Source organism: Zeus faber (genome assembly GCF_960531495.2).
Source record: "Zeus faber genome assembly, chromosome: 22".
NCBI classification, from domain to species: domain Eukaryota; kingdom Metazoa; phylum Chordata; class Actinopteri; order Zeiformes; family Zeidae; genus Zeus; species Zeus faber.
Window position 1 is genome coordinate 20,366,384 of NC_137209.1, and position 17,923 is coordinate 20,384,306.

The 17,923-nt window shown below is 48.3% G+C and overlaps 1 protein-coding gene across 6 annotated transcripts in view; it reads left to right on the forward strand.

Annotated features, from left to right (window-relative positions):
- mpdz (multiple PDZ domain crumbs cell polarity complex component) overlaps positions 1-17,431 on the forward strand; it is a 76,941-nt gene extending 59,510 nt beyond the window's left edge. For 5 of the 6 annotated variants that reach the window (XM_080023309.1, XM_080023311.1, XM_080023312.1 and 2 more), the window contains 12 exons: positions 627-831; positions 1,383-1,528; positions 3,061-3,144; positions 4,782-4,975; positions 10,860-11,007; positions 11,762-11,848; positions 11,951-12,047; positions 12,945-13,108; positions 14,207-14,311; positions 15,118-15,212; positions 15,331-15,454; positions 16,416-17,431. In XM_080023309.1, coding sequence (XP_079879435.1) covers positions 627-831; positions 1,383-1,528; positions 3,061-3,144; positions 4,782-4,975; positions 10,860-11,007; positions 11,762-11,848; positions 11,951-12,047; positions 12,945-13,108; positions 14,207-14,311; positions 15,118-15,212; positions 15,331-15,454; positions 16,416-16,562 — 1,596 coding nt within the window. In that variant the 3' untranslated portion in view covers positions 16,563-17,431. Of the gene's footprint in view, positions 1-626; positions 832-1,382; positions 1,529-3,060; positions 3,145-4,781; positions 4,976-10,859; positions 11,008-11,761; positions 11,849-11,950; positions 12,048-12,944; positions 13,109-14,206; positions 14,312-15,117; positions 15,213-15,330; positions 15,455-16,415 lie in introns of those variants that run through there. The other variant, XM_080023314.1, reaches the window with a different exon arrangement.
- Positions 17,432-17,923: the final 492 nt, after the last annotated feature.

Below are 17,923 nucleotides of genomic sequence, written 5' to 3' on the forward strand. Positions count from 1 at the left end.
GCACGCTGTCCTGTTTACACGGTCACTTGCTAAATTGGGGGCGGCGGCTCAGGGGGCAGGGCGGGTCATCTGGTAACGGGAAGGCTGCCAGTTCCTTCCCCGGCTCCTCCTGGCAGCGTGCTGAAGTGTCCTCGAGCAGGACACTAAAACCCCCAACTCCTCCCGATGAGCCTTGCACGGCCGCCGCGTCCGTCGGTGGAGGAATAAGTTGTAAGTCGCTTTGGGCGAGGGTGTCTGGACAGCATGTCGATTTGAAATTATTTTTTTACTCGTATGTCTAGTTTAAGAGATTCCGCTGAGGAAAGTAGTTCTGCAACAACAGAGTGAAATATTCACCCTACAAATAAAACATAACCTTGCATATGATAAAGCTATATCCCGTCATTGATCTGAAACTGTACGTATCTGCATTCAAGTCTTCAAGTCTTCCGTGAAATTCGGAGGGAAATGTTTTTTGTTAAAAAATTATGGAATCTTAATGAGTTTCCAAAAACGATCGCAGTCGCAGGCGATTTTGTCCCGATTTGCGACGGCTCGACTCCACAAATTGACGGACACGGTCAAACAATGACATAGGAAGCGTAATAGCAGCGTGCGTGCTTCCTCCTTCACGCTCTTCTCCTCAGGTCAACTCGCTGCTCAGAAGCACAGACGCGCCGGTGAAGCTCACCTTCGCCACGCGTCAGCACCACTCGTCTCCCCCTTCGCCCTCGCCGTTAACGGGCCAGTTCCAGGGCGGAGGCTCCGACGGAGCCCTGGACCTTCTACCCAGCATGCCTAGCGCCGTCGCCGTGGACGCCCCCGACCAGCCGGAGCCAGAGCCAATCAGGAGTGAGTCTGCTTCACGGCCACTAGAGAATATTCAAGTAAAAATAGATGTAATGTTTGTGCTATGTTGTAACGGTATTGTCCACCTTTTCGGGCTTTTTTTGGGGTTGTTGTTCTGAAAGATATAAAAAAATTAAGAAAGAAATGCTCATTCAATTGCTATTTTATTTAGAATTGAGTATAGAATAGAATGATTACTCTTGGCGCCAACCCTCAACAAATAATAAACAAAATAAGTCAAAAATATAATATAAAAAATAAGAATGTAGGCAACATTTACAAAGAAATTTGAAAAAATTGCGCGCAAACGGAAAAGCAAGCTGAGAAAATGTACGTAATAAACACAGGTGTGGTTAACAATGGGTTCAGAAGCACGTCTTCAAATCCCAGTCGCTCCCTCACAGACCAAACAGGACGAACGGCAAAACGAGTCGTCTGACCTCTCTCTCTCTCTCTCTCTCTCTCTCTCTCTCTCTCTCTCTCTCTCTCTCTCTCTCTCTCTCTCTCTCTCTCTCTCTCCCTCTCCCCTTCGCCCCCCCCCCCCCCCCCCCCAGGCCCGAGTCGCTCCTCCACCCCCGGCACGCTGGCCTCCGACCCCACGACCTGTCCCATCATCCCCGGCTGCGAGACCACCATCGACATCTCCAAGGGCCGCACCGGCCTCGGCCTCAGCATCGTGGGGGGCTGCGACACCCTGCTGGTAGGAGCTGGACCGTACCACTACCATGACCTGGGGGTGGGGGGGGTCTGAGGTCATTCTTTTCAATATTTAGTGTCTTGAATTTATACAATGCTAGATATTAGATCCAAAAAATAGCGCGCTCTCGCTAATTTTTACGGTGATTGAGGTTGAGTTGGAATTATTGCAAAATCGACATTTCCATTGGGACTATTGGACCACGGTTCCATTTTCCAGAGACCTTCAGACGCGGTGACATCACCCCCACCGGGGATCTTGAGCGGTGGAAAAGCGCATCCTGCGCCTTGCAGAAATATTTCAGTGCTCGTCCTGTTTGATTTTCCAAACATAAAGAACCAACCAACTCACAAAAAAACCCCCCAAGAAAATACAGATTTTTTTTTTCAGATTTTGCTCGGAATGCAGTAATAAGTCCTTGAGTTTCGCTCAAAAAAAAAAAAAAGTAGGATCCGAACTGTGCGACGTCGACTTCTGAGGTTAATGCGACAGTTTTGTGAAAAAAAAAAAAAGAAAATACAGCAGCGTTGCTCGGTCGCTTCCAGGTAAACCTCTCAGCCGTAAACAACACACTTTGAATTCAGCACCAAATGAAACCCAAACTGTACGACCATGTTGCTACGACAGAGTTGCAACATTTTGCTGCTAAATCGCGAGCTCCCGCAAGGATGGCCGCTTGACATTACCACCCGCTGGGAGTCCTCAGCGGTGGCACCCGGTTACCACCCAAGACTCTGCGCTGGAGCACTGAAATAGACGTGGAGCTTCAGGAATGTGGGAAATTATGTTGTCACAGCCTCCACTCCACCCACCCCCACCACCCGCCATCCATTCTGTCTGCTCAGTCAGGCTTGGGGCCGGTTGTTGGAGGTGGTGGGTGGCGCTCCGTCTTTGTCTGGCTCTTTGGCCGCGAGGAAGACAATATATCCTGCCTCTGGAATGCAACCTCTGAACCCTGGATGACACTGGAGCGGGCGGACACACACACACACACCTGAAATGATACTTTCACAGACGGTCGGTCTAATAGATCCAGTAGCTCGGTCCAGTATTTCTATAATTTGACGATATTTTGGGGAATGAATACAGGTGCTTTCATGGGATATTTCACGTGTCAAATAGTCATCCGTCAGTCATGTGGAAATGACTTCACTGTAACGCAGCCCGAAGGCGACGTTCAACCGTTTCTACGATACATCCCAGACGATAGAGTGTTACCGCGTATAGCAGTATCCATATAAACTCAACGCCTGACACAGCTGATCCTTAAACTCACGATGCAAAAAAATCCCTGACCCTAATCCCAACCCGTGAAGACAACACAAACTACGTTGTGATGTCACGATAACCAGCATCCCAAACGATATCCAGTCCATCGCAATATCGATAGTATAAATAAATTAATTGTATTTTGAAAAGTACAATATACTTGATATCAATAAAGTTAATAAAAATATATATAATCATCATTGTTGTTCTTAGCAGCTGCACTAAATTGTACTCATCTCTCTCTCTCTCTCTCGTTATCCCTCCAGGGAGCGATCATCATCCACGAGGTTTATGAAGAAGGGGCGGCCTCCAAAGATGGCCGCCTTTGGGCCGGAGACCAGATCCTGGAGGTGCGGTACATCCCATAATGACTCGGTGTAGACCAACAGGGGACCCCCCTATGGGACGATCGTGGCACCGGCGTGGCAGGGGGCGGTGGCCCAGCGGGTGGAGCGGGGTCGTCTCGTGAATCGGAGGGTTGCCGGTTCGATCGGCCGCGCGACGAGGTGTCCTCGAGCAAGACGTGGAGCCAGTGTGGCCCATTCATTTCAGTCACAGCACCATTCATTCATTTTTCACCCCCAAATAGACAATGGAGCATGTTTCGGCATCACCATGGCAACCAGCGGAGAACAAAGCCGATTCTCACCAACACTAGGCTGTGGCATCGAGAATGGAAAGAAAACGTAAAAGTTGAATCGTTTAAAAAAAAAAAAAAAAAAATGTTTTTTATTGTTTTGTTGACACTTTTTGCCGCGTGGCATTTTTAAACGAGCCAGGAAGACTTTTTGTCAAAACTTAAAACTTTCCACAGCGACATAAACGGATCAAAAAAAAAAAAGGAAACGGATCGAGGAATCCCAGCCATTCAGAAAATGAGTAAAATCTCCAAATCAGCTCCGACAACGTGACTGACGGCTCCCGCTGCCGTGCACGAGTTTGGGTCCGACCTCTGTTTGACCTCTGTCTTTCTAAAGGGGGGGGGGGGGCGCTCAATCGATATGCAAACGCCCACCCACACACACACACACACACACACCCACCCACACACTTTGCCGCCAAACTGTTCACTGCTGGCTCCAAAAAAGGTCAGTGAAGGTCAGAGTGGAAAGGTCAAAGAGCGGCCGAAAAACGCTCTACGGTGACGTAGGAACCACGGCAACTAGGGGGCGCCGCGCACTGTGCGGGGGAAAACTGAATACGAATTTCCCTCCTCGAGGGTCTTACTAAGCTTCTTGATATTTCGGGGCTAACTAGAAGATCGAAAGACATTTGGCAATTTATAAAAAAATCAAAACAATTATCGGGAAATGGAAAGAATTGACAATGTATAACATAACGATAAATAATAAATAAACAGTTGCTCATTGTTCCTTTTTTTGTTTATTGTACTTTATTGTTAGGTTTATTTTTATTAGTGTTCATTTTCAGGTTAGCTTGTATTGTTTATCATTAGATTTATTCTATATTGCCCATTTAATATCATCCATTGTTTATTTTTAGGTTTATTTTAGGTTCATGTTATATTGCCAATGTGCATTATTGCCATATTTTCTATTTTCATCACTTAATTATCATTATTGCGGACTGTTTTGCTAAAGTATCTGTCTATATATCTACGTATAACTCTATTCACACACACACACACACACACACACACACACACACACACACACACACACCTTCCTTTATCGAGGAGGGTTCTTTCCTGAACTCAAAGAATTTAACTTGCTAACACGCAGCTAGAAAACCCATCCGTCGCCTCTTTCCGTTCATTGATTTTAAAATGAGAAATATTAAAATGTGAAAAGTCTGTAATAACTGAAAGCACCCCAAATCCCTGAGTGGGAATTTGTGTTTCTCTGAACCCGGATTATCCGCCTCTGCTCACGAATAATAGACTCAACACCAAAAGCTCCTCATAACTCAATACTCCAGACCCTAGTTCCTCCGGCGTGACCGCGCCCATATCTTGCCCCGTTCCCAGGTGAACGGCATGGACCTGCGGGCGGCGAGCCACGACGAGGCCATCCACGTGCTGCGGCAGACTCCCCAGAGGGTGCGGCTCAGCGTGTACCGGGACGAGGCCCAGTACAAGGAGGAGGAGCTGTGGGACAGCTTCAGCCTGGACCTCCGCAGGAGGCCCGGCCAGGGCCTGGGCCTCAGCATCGTGGGACGACGGTTAGTCACCCGTTTCGTTTGATCGCCTTTAGCCCTGTCGTTTACATTTTGTATTTCCTTTTAAGGCGCTCCTCCTCCACCCTCCTTGCTCACGGTCTAGATTCCTGTCATCACCTGTTATCGTTTTTTTCAACTCTATAATAGTTTTTAAGGATCACTTTGTTGGAGCGTGACTTAGCATACAGTCGCCTTTCCCAGTTGTCCGCGGGGAAATAATCCCCACAAATCCGTTGTTGTGATGTTTCTAAATATGTGTTTGCGTACCAGCTCACGCCAGTACCAGGGTATGTAAACAGTTTGTACGGAGAGGAGTAAATACGTAACGCAAACAGCCCCAACTCGGGCAAATCCGATTCCGCCCCACATCACAATGTTCCCATTATGTGCCTTTAATATTCGCGATTCGCGTCGCGTGGCGATAGGAGAATTAGAAGGAGTAACTCCACCCACCGCTGGAGAAATAACAAAAGCGGAATTGAAAGAAAGAGGAATTAATACAGACCGTCTGTGACGAAAATGCAGACGATGCTAATGTAAGTATTGAAAAAATGATTCTCCTGTGTTTCTTTATTTAAAAAAAAGAATGTGGTAGATAGACTGCGACACGTGACCCGCTGGGCCTTTCCCCAAACAAAACCAATAAAAAGTATTTTAATGTAGACGTATTTATTAATTTATTTTGCGACGTTGAATGAATCAAAAAATCCCCGCGTGCGCCGTCGCCGACGAGCCTGGAGCACGGCAACGAAAGTGGGGACCAACCTTGAAATGAGGCCTTGTAGATCTAATAGGAGTGAAGATTCAGCAACTGGAATGCCTGTTTCTCACTTTAGATCTGTTCAGAAACATATCTTGGAACAGAAACTGAAACGGCCTGTCCAGAACAGGACGGTTTAGAGGCATGTTAGAATGGCTAGAATGCATCATCTGAGTGGTATTTTCAGTAAAAAAAAAATCTAAATAAAATAAAACTTTTTTGGGGGGACCTCAGAGACCTGGGAGCTGGCACTTGTGTTGTGCCGCATTTCCACTTCTTTATGGAGCTCCTCCTCCGTCGATCTGTGTATGAGGCGTTACATCGTCTGGTTGAGAGCCTGTCGTATATTCAATTATAATTAACCTACCGAGCGATTAACTGATTAACCTTCGACCTCATTACCTGGCAACCCATTCTGATATTACTGTTTCCATTTTTTAACGCAGCTCACGGGACCTGAGGTAAATGGATAGATAGACAAACACACACACACACACACATACGCACACCATAGATCGATACGATAGATAGACAGACAGACAGACAGATACGATAGATAGACAGGCAGACATACAGACACAATAGATAGATACAATAGATAGACAGACAGACAGACAGATACAATAGATAGATACAATAGATAGATACACATTATTTATAAAGTGCATTTCATACCAGGGCAACACAAGGCGCTCTCTCTCTCTCTCTCTCCCCCTCTCTCTCTCTCTCTCTATACATATATATATATATAATAAGAGTTTGCCCCTTATTGTAGGTGGGTCCAGAAACGTGCTGAGTGAGGTCAAATGCCTCCAATAGGCTCATGAAGTGTTGCGCATCTGGGTCTGTTTGATTGTCAACATGAACATTAAAATCACCTGAGATAATTACACAATCATAATCGGTGGAGACCTCGGACAGCAGCTCAGAGAATTCATCAATTCATCCACCGCCTCTCGGGTCAGCTCTGGTGGTTTGGATGAACTTGAGATGAGGAGGTGCTGTCTCAACGAGTGCGACTCAGCCATTTCTATCCAGCCAGGTCTCAGTCAGTAGAGCGTAATCCAGGTTATGAGTACTTATAAGCTCATCAACTAAAAATGACTTGTAAGTTAGTGACATTACGTTTAACGGGGACATCTTTATTGTTCTGGGTGCATGGCTTTGCGGGGTACTGAGAGTTTTGAGTCCGAACCGGTAGAACATTGTTTAGATCCCTGTGTGTTACAGGGAAGTTACGTCATTTCGGTCTATGGTTTATAAGTACCGGAGTTCGTAGAGCAGAGTGGGAGTCGTTCGTGTCAGAGTGGATCGGACTCACCAAACACCAGCAGCGAACAGAAGATTTCCGCGTAAGTTCCACGTTCAAGGCTAGGAGGCGTGATCCGTTAAAGTCTGGACGAACGCCATCGCGTCTGAAGACATTTGGGCGGTTCACGAAGGTGCAGAATGTGTCCACAAACGGCACGTTGAGGGAGCAGCAGCCTTGAGCCATGTGTGTAGCTGGAGGACACGTGTGAACTTTACGTCCTTTACGTCTCCAAAGCAGGCGAGCAGCAGCGGGCCGGAGACGACGAACCGGCGGCCCGACTGTGGAAGACCGTCAGTAAGCTTCGTAAAGTCTTCTTTAAGTGTCTCCGATTGTTTGCTCCTGAGGTCGTTGGTTCCGACGTGGATGAGAACAGTGGAGGCGGACGGGTTTTGATCCAGCAGCTGTGGGATTCTGGAGTCTATATCCCGGACGAGAGCACCCGGGTAGCAGATGGTTTTAGCCGCAGGCAGGGCGACGTGTCGAACCGTGGAGGAGCCGACAACGAGCGTGGATGGAGGTCCGGCAGCAGAGGAGTTCCGAGGGACAGCAGCAGCCGAGCCAGGAGAGCACCGCCCGTCCCCCCCCCCCCCCGGAGGCGGCGCAGGCAGGCGGTCCAAGTCAGTGCCCGCTGGGCGCACGCAACGCCGTCCACGGCTCGCCGCCAGGGTCCAAGGCTCTGGGGTGGAGCAGGTCCGGGACTTGGGCCCTGGCTCCTCTATCTTAGCCGGCGGGGCGTCAGATGGATCCGACTCACCCACAGTGAGAACGGGTCCGGGCCACGGGAGGGTGGAGTCTTTAAGTCCGGTCCGATCACAGCGGAGGACACGGAGCAGGCGATGTTCTTAGCCCGAGCGCTGGCGATGGAGGTCAGACGCACAAACAGTTGACCCTTCTTCTTCGCGTCAACGCGCGGGCTGTGGATGTCTCCGAAGACCGACTCCGCCTAGCGCGCCGGGTCCGTCGACCAGGCGCAAACAGCTCCCACAGTCCGTGGATGTCGGCGTCGATGCCGGCATAGTAAGCAACATGCTAGGCTAACAGGCTAGCCAGCGTTAGCCGAGCGCTAGCCGAGCCAGGGTGCACGTTCCAAAATCCGAAGAGACAGTCGCGGCGAGGGTCAGAGCCGGGGAAGAGGAGGCACATGACGGCGCAGATAATCCCAAAGCAGTCATCCGCATGAGGTCGGTTTGGGAAGGGCCTCAACCAAGTAGCGCGAACACAAACGTCCGACGTTACCGGAACCGGAAGTGGTAGTTCTCACCGGAACCGGAAATCAGCCGTCTCGATGGACGAGCCGGGAGATGGACGGAGGGACGGACGGACAGACAGCATGCCATAACTTCCAAATGATTCAACAATTTAAATAGATCAGTAGAACAACAAACACTCAAGCAGTAAAGTAAACTGAAAAAAACAAACAAGGAGCAACACAATGTGGCTGTAACTGTACAATCAAACCAAAAACCAGCGGCGGGGGCTTGGTTTGGGCTCGGTTTGGTTTGGGCTCGGTTTGGGGTTGGCGTTGAGTTTCACCGTCATAGTTTCCTCAACAAACTCATCTTCTGCACGACCACATGTGAACCCGCTGAGCGGTGGCTTTCTGGGGTCAGGAGGTTCTGTCTCCCCTCCCCGTCCGTCCGTCCGTCCGTCCGTCCGTCAGGTGCTTGAGCGACGCGGTGGGTGGTTCCAGACCTTGAAAAGAACATTAAAACCATCCATTTTGGTTTTTCTGGCTGCATCTTAAATAGTCTTAAATTTGAGGGTTTTCCGAGGTCTACCTTTCCGAGCGTCGACGTGTTTTATTTATCGATATATTTATTTTTGTCCAAATGAGTGAGGTTTTGTCCGGAAAGAGTAAAACAAAAAAAAAAGGGTCTTCAATTGAATTTTTAAAGGTCTTAAATTAAATGCAGATCATAAAATACATAGAAATCTGATAAATAGACCCGCTGACACCGCACAGACACGGGGTCTAGAACTCCGTTTTCTCTCAACCTTCTCTTTTCCGAGCCAGAAAATGACAACGGCTTTGCGAAGAGGGCTGCGGGGTGGAAAAGATGAAGTCGAAAAAGACGTGAAAAAAAAAAAAAGAAAATGAAAAAAATCAAAAAAATCAAAACCCCCAAATCTCCTCGGTGGAAGCAGGAATCCGCAGCCTGCACTTAGTGGCGAGGAGGCGTCGTCACAGCGAGCGTCCCCTGGCGCCGCGACGGAGCGATCAGGTTCGAGATAAACGGCGGCTTTACACTCCCCCTCTCGCCCCGCCATCCACGTGGAGATTGGCACCTCCGGACGCCCAAAATACACCAGCGGGGGAAAAAAAAAAAAAAAAAAAAGGATTCCCGAACCCACCGCAGGTCTTCTCTGGGATCTGTTCCCAGAGCTCGGCGCTCTCAAAAAAAATAAAAAATAAAAAAGACGGAAAAAGCCGACTCCTTTTTGTTTGGTTCGAACGAGGCCGAATCTGACAACCACCTGACAACCAACCACACCGATACTTTCTAAGCGGCGCTTGTAACTTCACCACGATGCATTTTGCTCCCTCTCGTCACTTTGAACAAAAAAAAAATTGATCCACCCGTCTATGAAAGGTGATTTTTTTTTTTTTTTTCAGGAAAATGTTAAATGGTTAAAGTGGTAATCCCTGACGTTTAAGAAATTGCAATTTCTGATAAAAAAAAAAATAATAATAAAGATTGTTAATGTGGCAATCCATAGCATTGTAGAAATCGGGAGTTCTATGGTTTAACAAAATAAGGAAAATAGTTAAAGTGGCGCTCCGTGACCTCGTGGAAGTCACGAGTTCAATGATTCTTTCGAAGAAAGGAAAATGGTTAAAGTGGAAATCCGTCACACTGTAGAAATCTGGATTTCTATGACGTTTTCCAATATGGAGAAAAATCAAAGTGGTAATCTGTAACGGTGCAGAAATAATGATTTCCATGATTTAAAAAAGAAGGAAAATAGTTATAGTGGTAATCCCTGACCGTGTAGAAACCGCAATGGCTATGATTAAAAACAAAAAAAAAAAAATCGAAATAATTCATCTGGCAACCCAAACGTTTCATCGTTCCGTCTCAGTCAATCTTTTTTTCTGGTTCTCGTGCGGTCCTCGTCGGATACGCCCATGCTTAACGTTACAGCCAATCAGGTCAAGCGTCACATTCGGAAGCCACGCCCGCCTGAACACTTTAATTGCTCACCTCTAGTTGGCGATAGTGAGCAAGTTTCCACTTCGTCGCCCAAAGCTCAGCTCATGAATATCGATGGGGAGGGGGCCACGCCCCCGCCGCTTCGGAAGACCGTCGAGAGTGGCTATGGATTAAACTGCAGAAAACACAATACGAGTCATTTAGAATTTAAAATAAAAGAGTTAAAATGTTTTGTCGTTATGCGTTCAGTTTTAGGGGGCGTATAAAGTTAGGATATTGCTCCGTCTTTAAGGACGGCAGTGCCCCCACCCAGAAAGCTAAGTGTTTCATTGTTTTCCACGATGAGCTGGAAGCCTCTTCATTCGCTGAGAGTTATTTTAGAACATTTGAATAATTGAGTAATAAGATGCAGTTTCACACCGTGTCCATACCAGCACTTCTGAAAAGCCCCCCCTAAAAAAAAACAAAAGGCAAAACTAAAGGAATAATTCGATTCACAGATTTGCGGGTTGCCAGTTTAAGCGCAGTGCACCCCATTCCCCAGAAACGTCCCAGAGTCCGACAGCGACGCCGTTCTACCGCTTCCACGTCGTAACAACCCCCCCCCCCGCCGAGCGTAACCCCCGAATTGACCACGATCCCACCCCCGCCCCCACCCCCCAGGAACGACACGGGAGTGTTTGTGTCGGACATCGTGAAGGGCGGGGTGGTGGACTCTGACGGCCAGCTGATGCAGGGAGACCAGATCCTGTCGGTCAACGGCGAGGACGTCCGCTCGGCCACGCAGGAGGCCGTCGCCGCCATGCTCAAGGTAACGAAACCCCCCACCAAAAAAAACCAAAAAAAAAACCCAAGGATGACGCTCGCGACAAAACGGGAAACAGTTTTGGACGCGCAAAATAACCTGGCAAACCATGGCTAAAGGGGCCGGGCTGGTGGACAAATTGCGTTTTCCGGCCCATTCAAAAGCGGCGGTAGAGCCACGTTACTCAGCCTCAAGGTGGGTGTGCGCGCCCGTTTCACCGCGCCCGGTGACAGCGACGACGTTGAAATTCTGAAAAATGTGACGTATCACCGCCGGAGATGGTCAGGGGTGACGTCCTGTAAGATTAACGATCAGTTTGACGACAGAGGATGTCCGTACGTGCAGTGTAATTCAAAGTTGCTTTTGTTTTTCCAAAATCAGTCGGTCGCTGTTTTATTCATGTTGTCCCAGATGGAAATGTTGAAATCCTCTGTAGATTCGAGAGAAAATGTATTGTTCGTTATATCGCCGTCTGTGCTGTCCCGCAGTCGGATTCACAACGGCACAGTTGTTTATTCGACATCTGGGTCCTTATGTCCTCATTGACAGTTCATTGACCACAACAGTGTTTGAAACAGCGTCTAGAGGAGCACACAGCGCGGATACACTGAATGGCTCTTTCCTACAAAGTGCCAGCTCAATAAAGTATCAAATATGAGATTTTTTAACTGAATAACCTTGACGGATTACCACTTTAAGTCCGTTTTTCTTTCTGATCAACCATTGCCAACGTTGTTCCTCACGTGTGTTGATGCTGCAGTGTTGCGTGGGTCCTATCAAAATGGAGGTGGGAAGGTTCAAAGCCGGGCCCTTCCACTCCGAGAGGAGGCTCTCTCAGAGCAGTCAGGTAACCAATCGGCCAATCAAATCGGTCATATCGTCACCATTTCAATCATTCACCTTTAAAGCCAAGAGATCAAAGTGCCAACACCGGGTGCCCTGGTTTCAGATCAGCGAGACGGGGATGCCCAAGATGGCGTCTCACTCGCCCTCCGAATCGGGAAACCTTCACGGCGACCTTGACGGTCAGAGCGGAAGTCAGGAATGTGAGTACACTGAGCGTTGGACGTGAAAAAACAAACAGGAAAATCAATGTGCGCTTAGTGTAAATGCCGGTTTGTGGTCGCCATGGAGACAATATGTCACCCATTGAGAGCAGCTTTGGTTAATATTCACACCGGGGGAGCGGGATGTGGAAAGTCAGACGGTGCTGAAAGGGGAGCTTTGCCATTTTTGAACTCGTTCACGTTTTCCAAGGTTTGAACCTTCAAAAAGGACGTTAAACCTCCTTTTGCAAAAAGATGAACATTTTTATCAACCCCCGTGGGGAAATGCAGGCGTTGGAGCAGCAGAAACACAGCACAAGTCGAGAAAGACGTTAGACATAATGAAATGAAAACAGCATGTACACAACTGACAGACGTAGAAAAAGAAAGGTCACAAACGGCGCCTTTACCCAGGTTTTTCGGGGTTTCGCTGCCTTTCTCATACTCCCGCAAATCAGCTCCGCGTAAACGTGAGAGACTAGAAACAGGAAGATGCGCCGCTTCCTACCACAAAGGCTCTGGAAGTGCTGCAGCAATTACAAAAAAAACAAAAACCTTTAACGTTATTCTGTTAAAAAACACGAAAACATGGAGCTGCCCAGCGTCAGACCTCACATCATTTTAAGTCCTGAACGTTTGCCCGGTTGAGGCTGCGTTGAAGCCCAGTGAGAAGCGGCAGCAGGGTGGTAAGTTTCGCAGCGAGGCTGCTGCTAAAAACAGTTGTAAACGACGGGAACGGACATTTTACGCTCCTCCATTCCCCGTGTAAAGCGCACGGCCGAGAAAACCTCCCCTCGCATACAGCCATGCCGTTGCGTTTGCCTCATGTACCGGCTTCATACATGCGTGGGGTTTTTATTTTGTTGTTGGTTTATTTTTTGGTTGGGGTCCCCGCAGCCCTGGAGCGGCAGGACGTCCGCACGGTGGAGTTCGCCAAGGGCCCCTCGGAATCTCTGGGGATCAGCATCGCGGGCGGCGAGGGCAGCCCTCTGGGAGACGTCCCCATCTTCATCGCCATGATGAACCCCAGCGGCCTGGCCGCCCAGACCCAGCAGCTCAAGGTAGAAGCGTCGGATGATGACGTTATAACCGCGGCGCCACGGGACGGAGCCTCAGCTCTCGCATGCCATTGCTGCTCGTGTAGGATTTAATGCATTTTCTTTTACAAGCCAGCTTTTCTCCCCCTCCCACGTGTTTTTTTTTTTTTTTTTTAAACCCCCTCGCTTGGCCAATCTCAACCCTTCTGAAAGGTCAACCTGCCTCCGGCGGCGACCTCCAGACCCCCGCGGCCCCCGCGGGACAATTGTAGCTCTGTGTGAGCAAGAACAATAGCCCAAGACAAACCCGGGACAATAAATCTCCCCTTCTCCATTAAAGCCACAGAAGGAGAAGAAGCCCCAACGCTGCGTCCATAAAATAATTGTGTCGAACGCGGGAACAGTTTGGCCTTTGTTTAACGTTGTGAATGAAGGCATGGACTAGAGATAATAACAGGGCTGGTGGTGTCCGCCATCAAATATTAGGCCTGAGAAGTCTGGTTCTTATGCTTGAATTCGTGAGGTCTTCATTTCAACATCAAGGTTTTCGTCTGATTTATTTTTCTCAGAACGAGTCAAGTTCCTCTGCACCCCGGTCGGCATCTCTGATCTCCTAAAACCCTAAATCTCCCGCTGAGCCCCCGATACTTACCTTGATTCTCACCTGCTTCTTACCTGTTCTGTATCAACTCACGTTAGACCCACTCACAGAGGGAAGTCCAAAATCCTTGAACTCATATGGAAAGAGAGTCCTGGCCAGATGCAGCTCCTCAGCCCTTCCCCGACCATCTGACCCGAAGGAGGCTTTTCATAACAGTTCATGGAATCTTGGAGTCCATAACCTGTTGTTTCTACCCAGCACTCTCCCTCTCCGTCCCAAATATACAGAGTGCTTTATTGAAAACCGGGCCATGTAAATGTGCTGGTACTGTGTAAAAGCCGTTTCTTTTAACGTAACGTTCCAGCCATCCGGACACTGAGCAGGGCTGTTTCCGTCGTTTCCGTTCCGTCGACATTTGCGGTTGTTGTAGCTGTTGCTCCCAGACCCCGTTTGCCCCGTTCGCCAGGCTTTGGTTGCCACCAGACCCCGGTTGCTACCAGACCCCGTTTGCCTCCTTCCAGATCGGAGACAGGATCGTCAGCATATGTGGAACGCCGGCTGAAGGAATGAGCCACACTCAGGCCGTGACCCTCCTGAAGAACGCCACGGGCACCGTGGAGCTCCAGGTCGGCCGAGCATTTACATATATGTACAGTATATACATACATGTATATACATATACACACAGTATATACACACACTTGTATACAGACACATACAGTATATACATGCATGCAGTATACACATATACACATGCAGTATATACATTATATACATTTACACATAAATGCATACAGTATATACATACACACATATACAGTATATACATACAGTATATACATATATACAGTATGTACATACGTCGGTTCTGGACGAGTCGCTCGGTGAAAAGAGTCGTTGGATCTGGTGACTCAGTTCCTTTGGTTCAGTTGATGAAGCAGAGCACGGGGGAATGAGTCAGAAGAGTTGGACAGAATCTCTATCAAAACTGTTTATTTAGTCGGAAGAATGCAGAGTGTCAATAACAAACGTGATGCACAGCTGACTGTTTTTACCGGAGTGGTTCCCAAGCAACGATTCACCTCAAGGATTTGTTTGCGACAACCAAGTCCTTCACAATTCTCACATTGCGGCTTTGAAACACTGTAAAGAAAACGAGACAAAACCTCAAGCTCCAACTTACACCGAATCAAGTGCAATATTTATATTACCACCGTTATTTATATATAATATATATATATATATTTTACCAGCGCCACAAGGTTCAAACAGAGCTCCATCAGCGTGTAGATACAGAAAAGTAGATATACATAAGTATGCACACGCTGATATAGTCCATTTCTCTGCATTTGGATTTTAACCTCTTCGTCGTATGGAAAACAATTAATAAAAAAACTTGTAAAGCTAAATCTGCGTCCGCGTCGCCCTGCAGGTGGTCGGGGGCGGCGACGCCACGGTGACGGGACCCTCCTCGGAGCCGGCCACCCGAGGCCTCACGCCCAGCTGCATCTTCCAGGACGATATCGGGTTCGTACCACTCCCCGAATACCTCGCGTGGGAGCGTATACCCACATGCACGTGACGACGATGATGATGATGATGATGATGATGATGAATGTGACCTCGCCCTCTGACCTCCCGCCAGCCCGCCCCAGTACAAGACCATCTCTCTGGACCGCGGCCCGGACGGACTGGGCTTCAGCATCGTGGGCGGGTACGGCAGCCCGCACGGAGACCTGCCCATCTACGTCAAGACGGTGTTCGGGAAGGTGAGTTCGAGGGTTTTATACGCCGCTTATTTTACCTCCATGACGTTTGATCGGTTCCTCAGCCGCCGCTGTCTTTTAGGGATGTGATAAAATCAGAGTCAGAGTCAGAATGGTCTTCACGGCCAAGCAAGTTCACACGAACAAGGAATTTGTCTTTGGTGTTCGGTGCACACCTGAAACATAAATGTAAACCAAATAAGTAAAATATTGGTGAAGTGTATACGCATATGTCAACTAAGGCTGTTTTTTTTGGGGGGGGCTTTTTATTTTTATTTTTATTTTTTTAAATAAAGCTGTACAGTTAGTGCAGGAACGTGCAAAATGTTCAGTGTAAAGTGTAACTAACTCTGTAAAGTTAACTCCTCCATTCATTCATATTCATTATCATGTTGGTTGCACATTGTATCACCAGGGAATTGCGCAAATGACAAATTCAGACTTTAAGAAGATTTGAATCATTAAAGTGGTAATCCATAAGGTCGGCCATTTTGGCTGGTTTCCACGACAGGTCCCGGATTCCATTCAACTCCCGCCACATCCAGGTTACCGCTCGTCTTTTCGCTCCAAGATCAAATTTGTTTTTGGAGAGCTTCGCTGTCGCCTCGTCCGTTGACATTGTTTTGTTTTTCTTGGCCACTTGAGGGGGATTCATTTCTTTGGTTTATTTAATTGGTCCTTTTTTTTCCGCGACCGTTCATCCATTTCGACCGCAACAAGCTACAACGCCGCTTCACCAAATTCACCGCGGCTGCCTCCCGCTCCCTGCGTGTGGCGGACCCCGCCACCAACAATGCAAACAGCACATAGAGCAAGCGAATTGAAAGAGCTTATGAGGTCCAATCGAAATAAAGTATCAAATATTGGATTTTCTCAGCAAAATAACTTGATGGTTTACCACTTTAAATGAACTTATCCCCTGTACTGTGTGTGTGTGTGTGTGTGTGTGTGCGCGCTGTTGTAGGGGGCGGCGGCGGAGGACGGGCGCCTGAAGCGCGGCGACCAGATCATGGCGGTCAACGGGCAGACCCTGGAGGGCGTCACCCACGAGGAGGCCGTGGGCATCCTGAAGAAGACCAAAGGGAGCGTCACGCTGACCGTGTTGTCATAGCGACGGCCAAACAACAAAAAATAAGTAATGAAAGAAAAAGAACAGACGCGTCCCGCGCGACGGACGCCGCGCCCGAGACTCGCACGGGTTCGCGCCGGACACGTAGAGACCACGCCTTTTGAGGAGACGCACACTAGCAGCAATACTAATATTTATTGCCGAGTTTCTTGTTTTGTCTTTAGCTTGGAAACACTGATCCACGTTCGCGTTCAAGTCGACTGGACTTGTGAAAGGACCCGAAAAAAAAACAACAAAAAAAAAAACCCACTGAAATCGTTGTCTTATTTAGCTCAGAATAGTCTGTACGTAGCACAAAAAACAACACTAGCCAGGCGGAGTTGCTCGCCGGCGGCTGATCTTTCCGACCACGCTTATGATTTGTTCTGTGGTTTCTCCATCACCTGAAGGTGTTCCCTTAGTTCTCCAGTCCGGGGGGTCCGCCGCGCCCACCAAACCGCGACACAAGCAGTGTTTTAAAAAAAAAAAAAAAAAAAAAAAAAAAAACTCATCCGAAGGGAAATGCGCGAAGTTGCTCTCTCGCTGAAGTGTAGCGGCGCCACGGCAACGGTGTTTTATTTTTGGAGTAATACCAGTGATTCGTGTGAGCTTGCGGTAGAAGCGTCACCGAGGGGAACGCTCGTCCGAGGGCCGGTTTGGGACGAGTCGGCCGTCCCGAGCCTTTCCAGTTATTCAGGCCGTAGTCCGCTTTCAAACGGGGGGGTTTGGCTTTTAGAGTGTGATCTAGTTTCACCACAAAGGGTCAGAGTGCGTTCCCGTCCCCGGACACCCCCCCCCACCGCACCCCACCCCCCAAATAACAGTATTGAATTTTATTCCTTGGAGTGAATTTTAATAAAAGTGCCCTTCAAACTCAAAACTGTCGATGACTTGTCGTGGTCCCATTCATTTGTTTGTCATGGATTCTGTCGTGTACCGCGGCTCGTATTCTGCTTTTTAGGATCAAAATCGAAGCCTCCAAATCAAGGACTCAGAATCAAAATAATGTTTTCCCGACAATTTATCGTTGTCCGTGATCATTATTTTTTTTTTAGCAATATCGTCAAAACAAAACCACGTCAATGTCGCCTTGGGTCCACGCTCCATTGGCCACGCCCTTCCCGGCGGAACCCCGCCCACTTTCGGGCGTTTCTCAAAAAAGAAGAAGAGGAGGCGGAAGACACCTACAGTTCAGACCCTTTAATTGTGCGAACATATGCAGGAGGTCGATCCTGCGACAACGGGTGTGGGCGTGGGATCCGACAAATAACACCCTCGAGACCCAAGGAACAGAAGAAGCAGAGATCAGTTGGTTCTTCAATTTGGTGAAAATCCTCACGGCGCATCGTACTCGTCACACAATA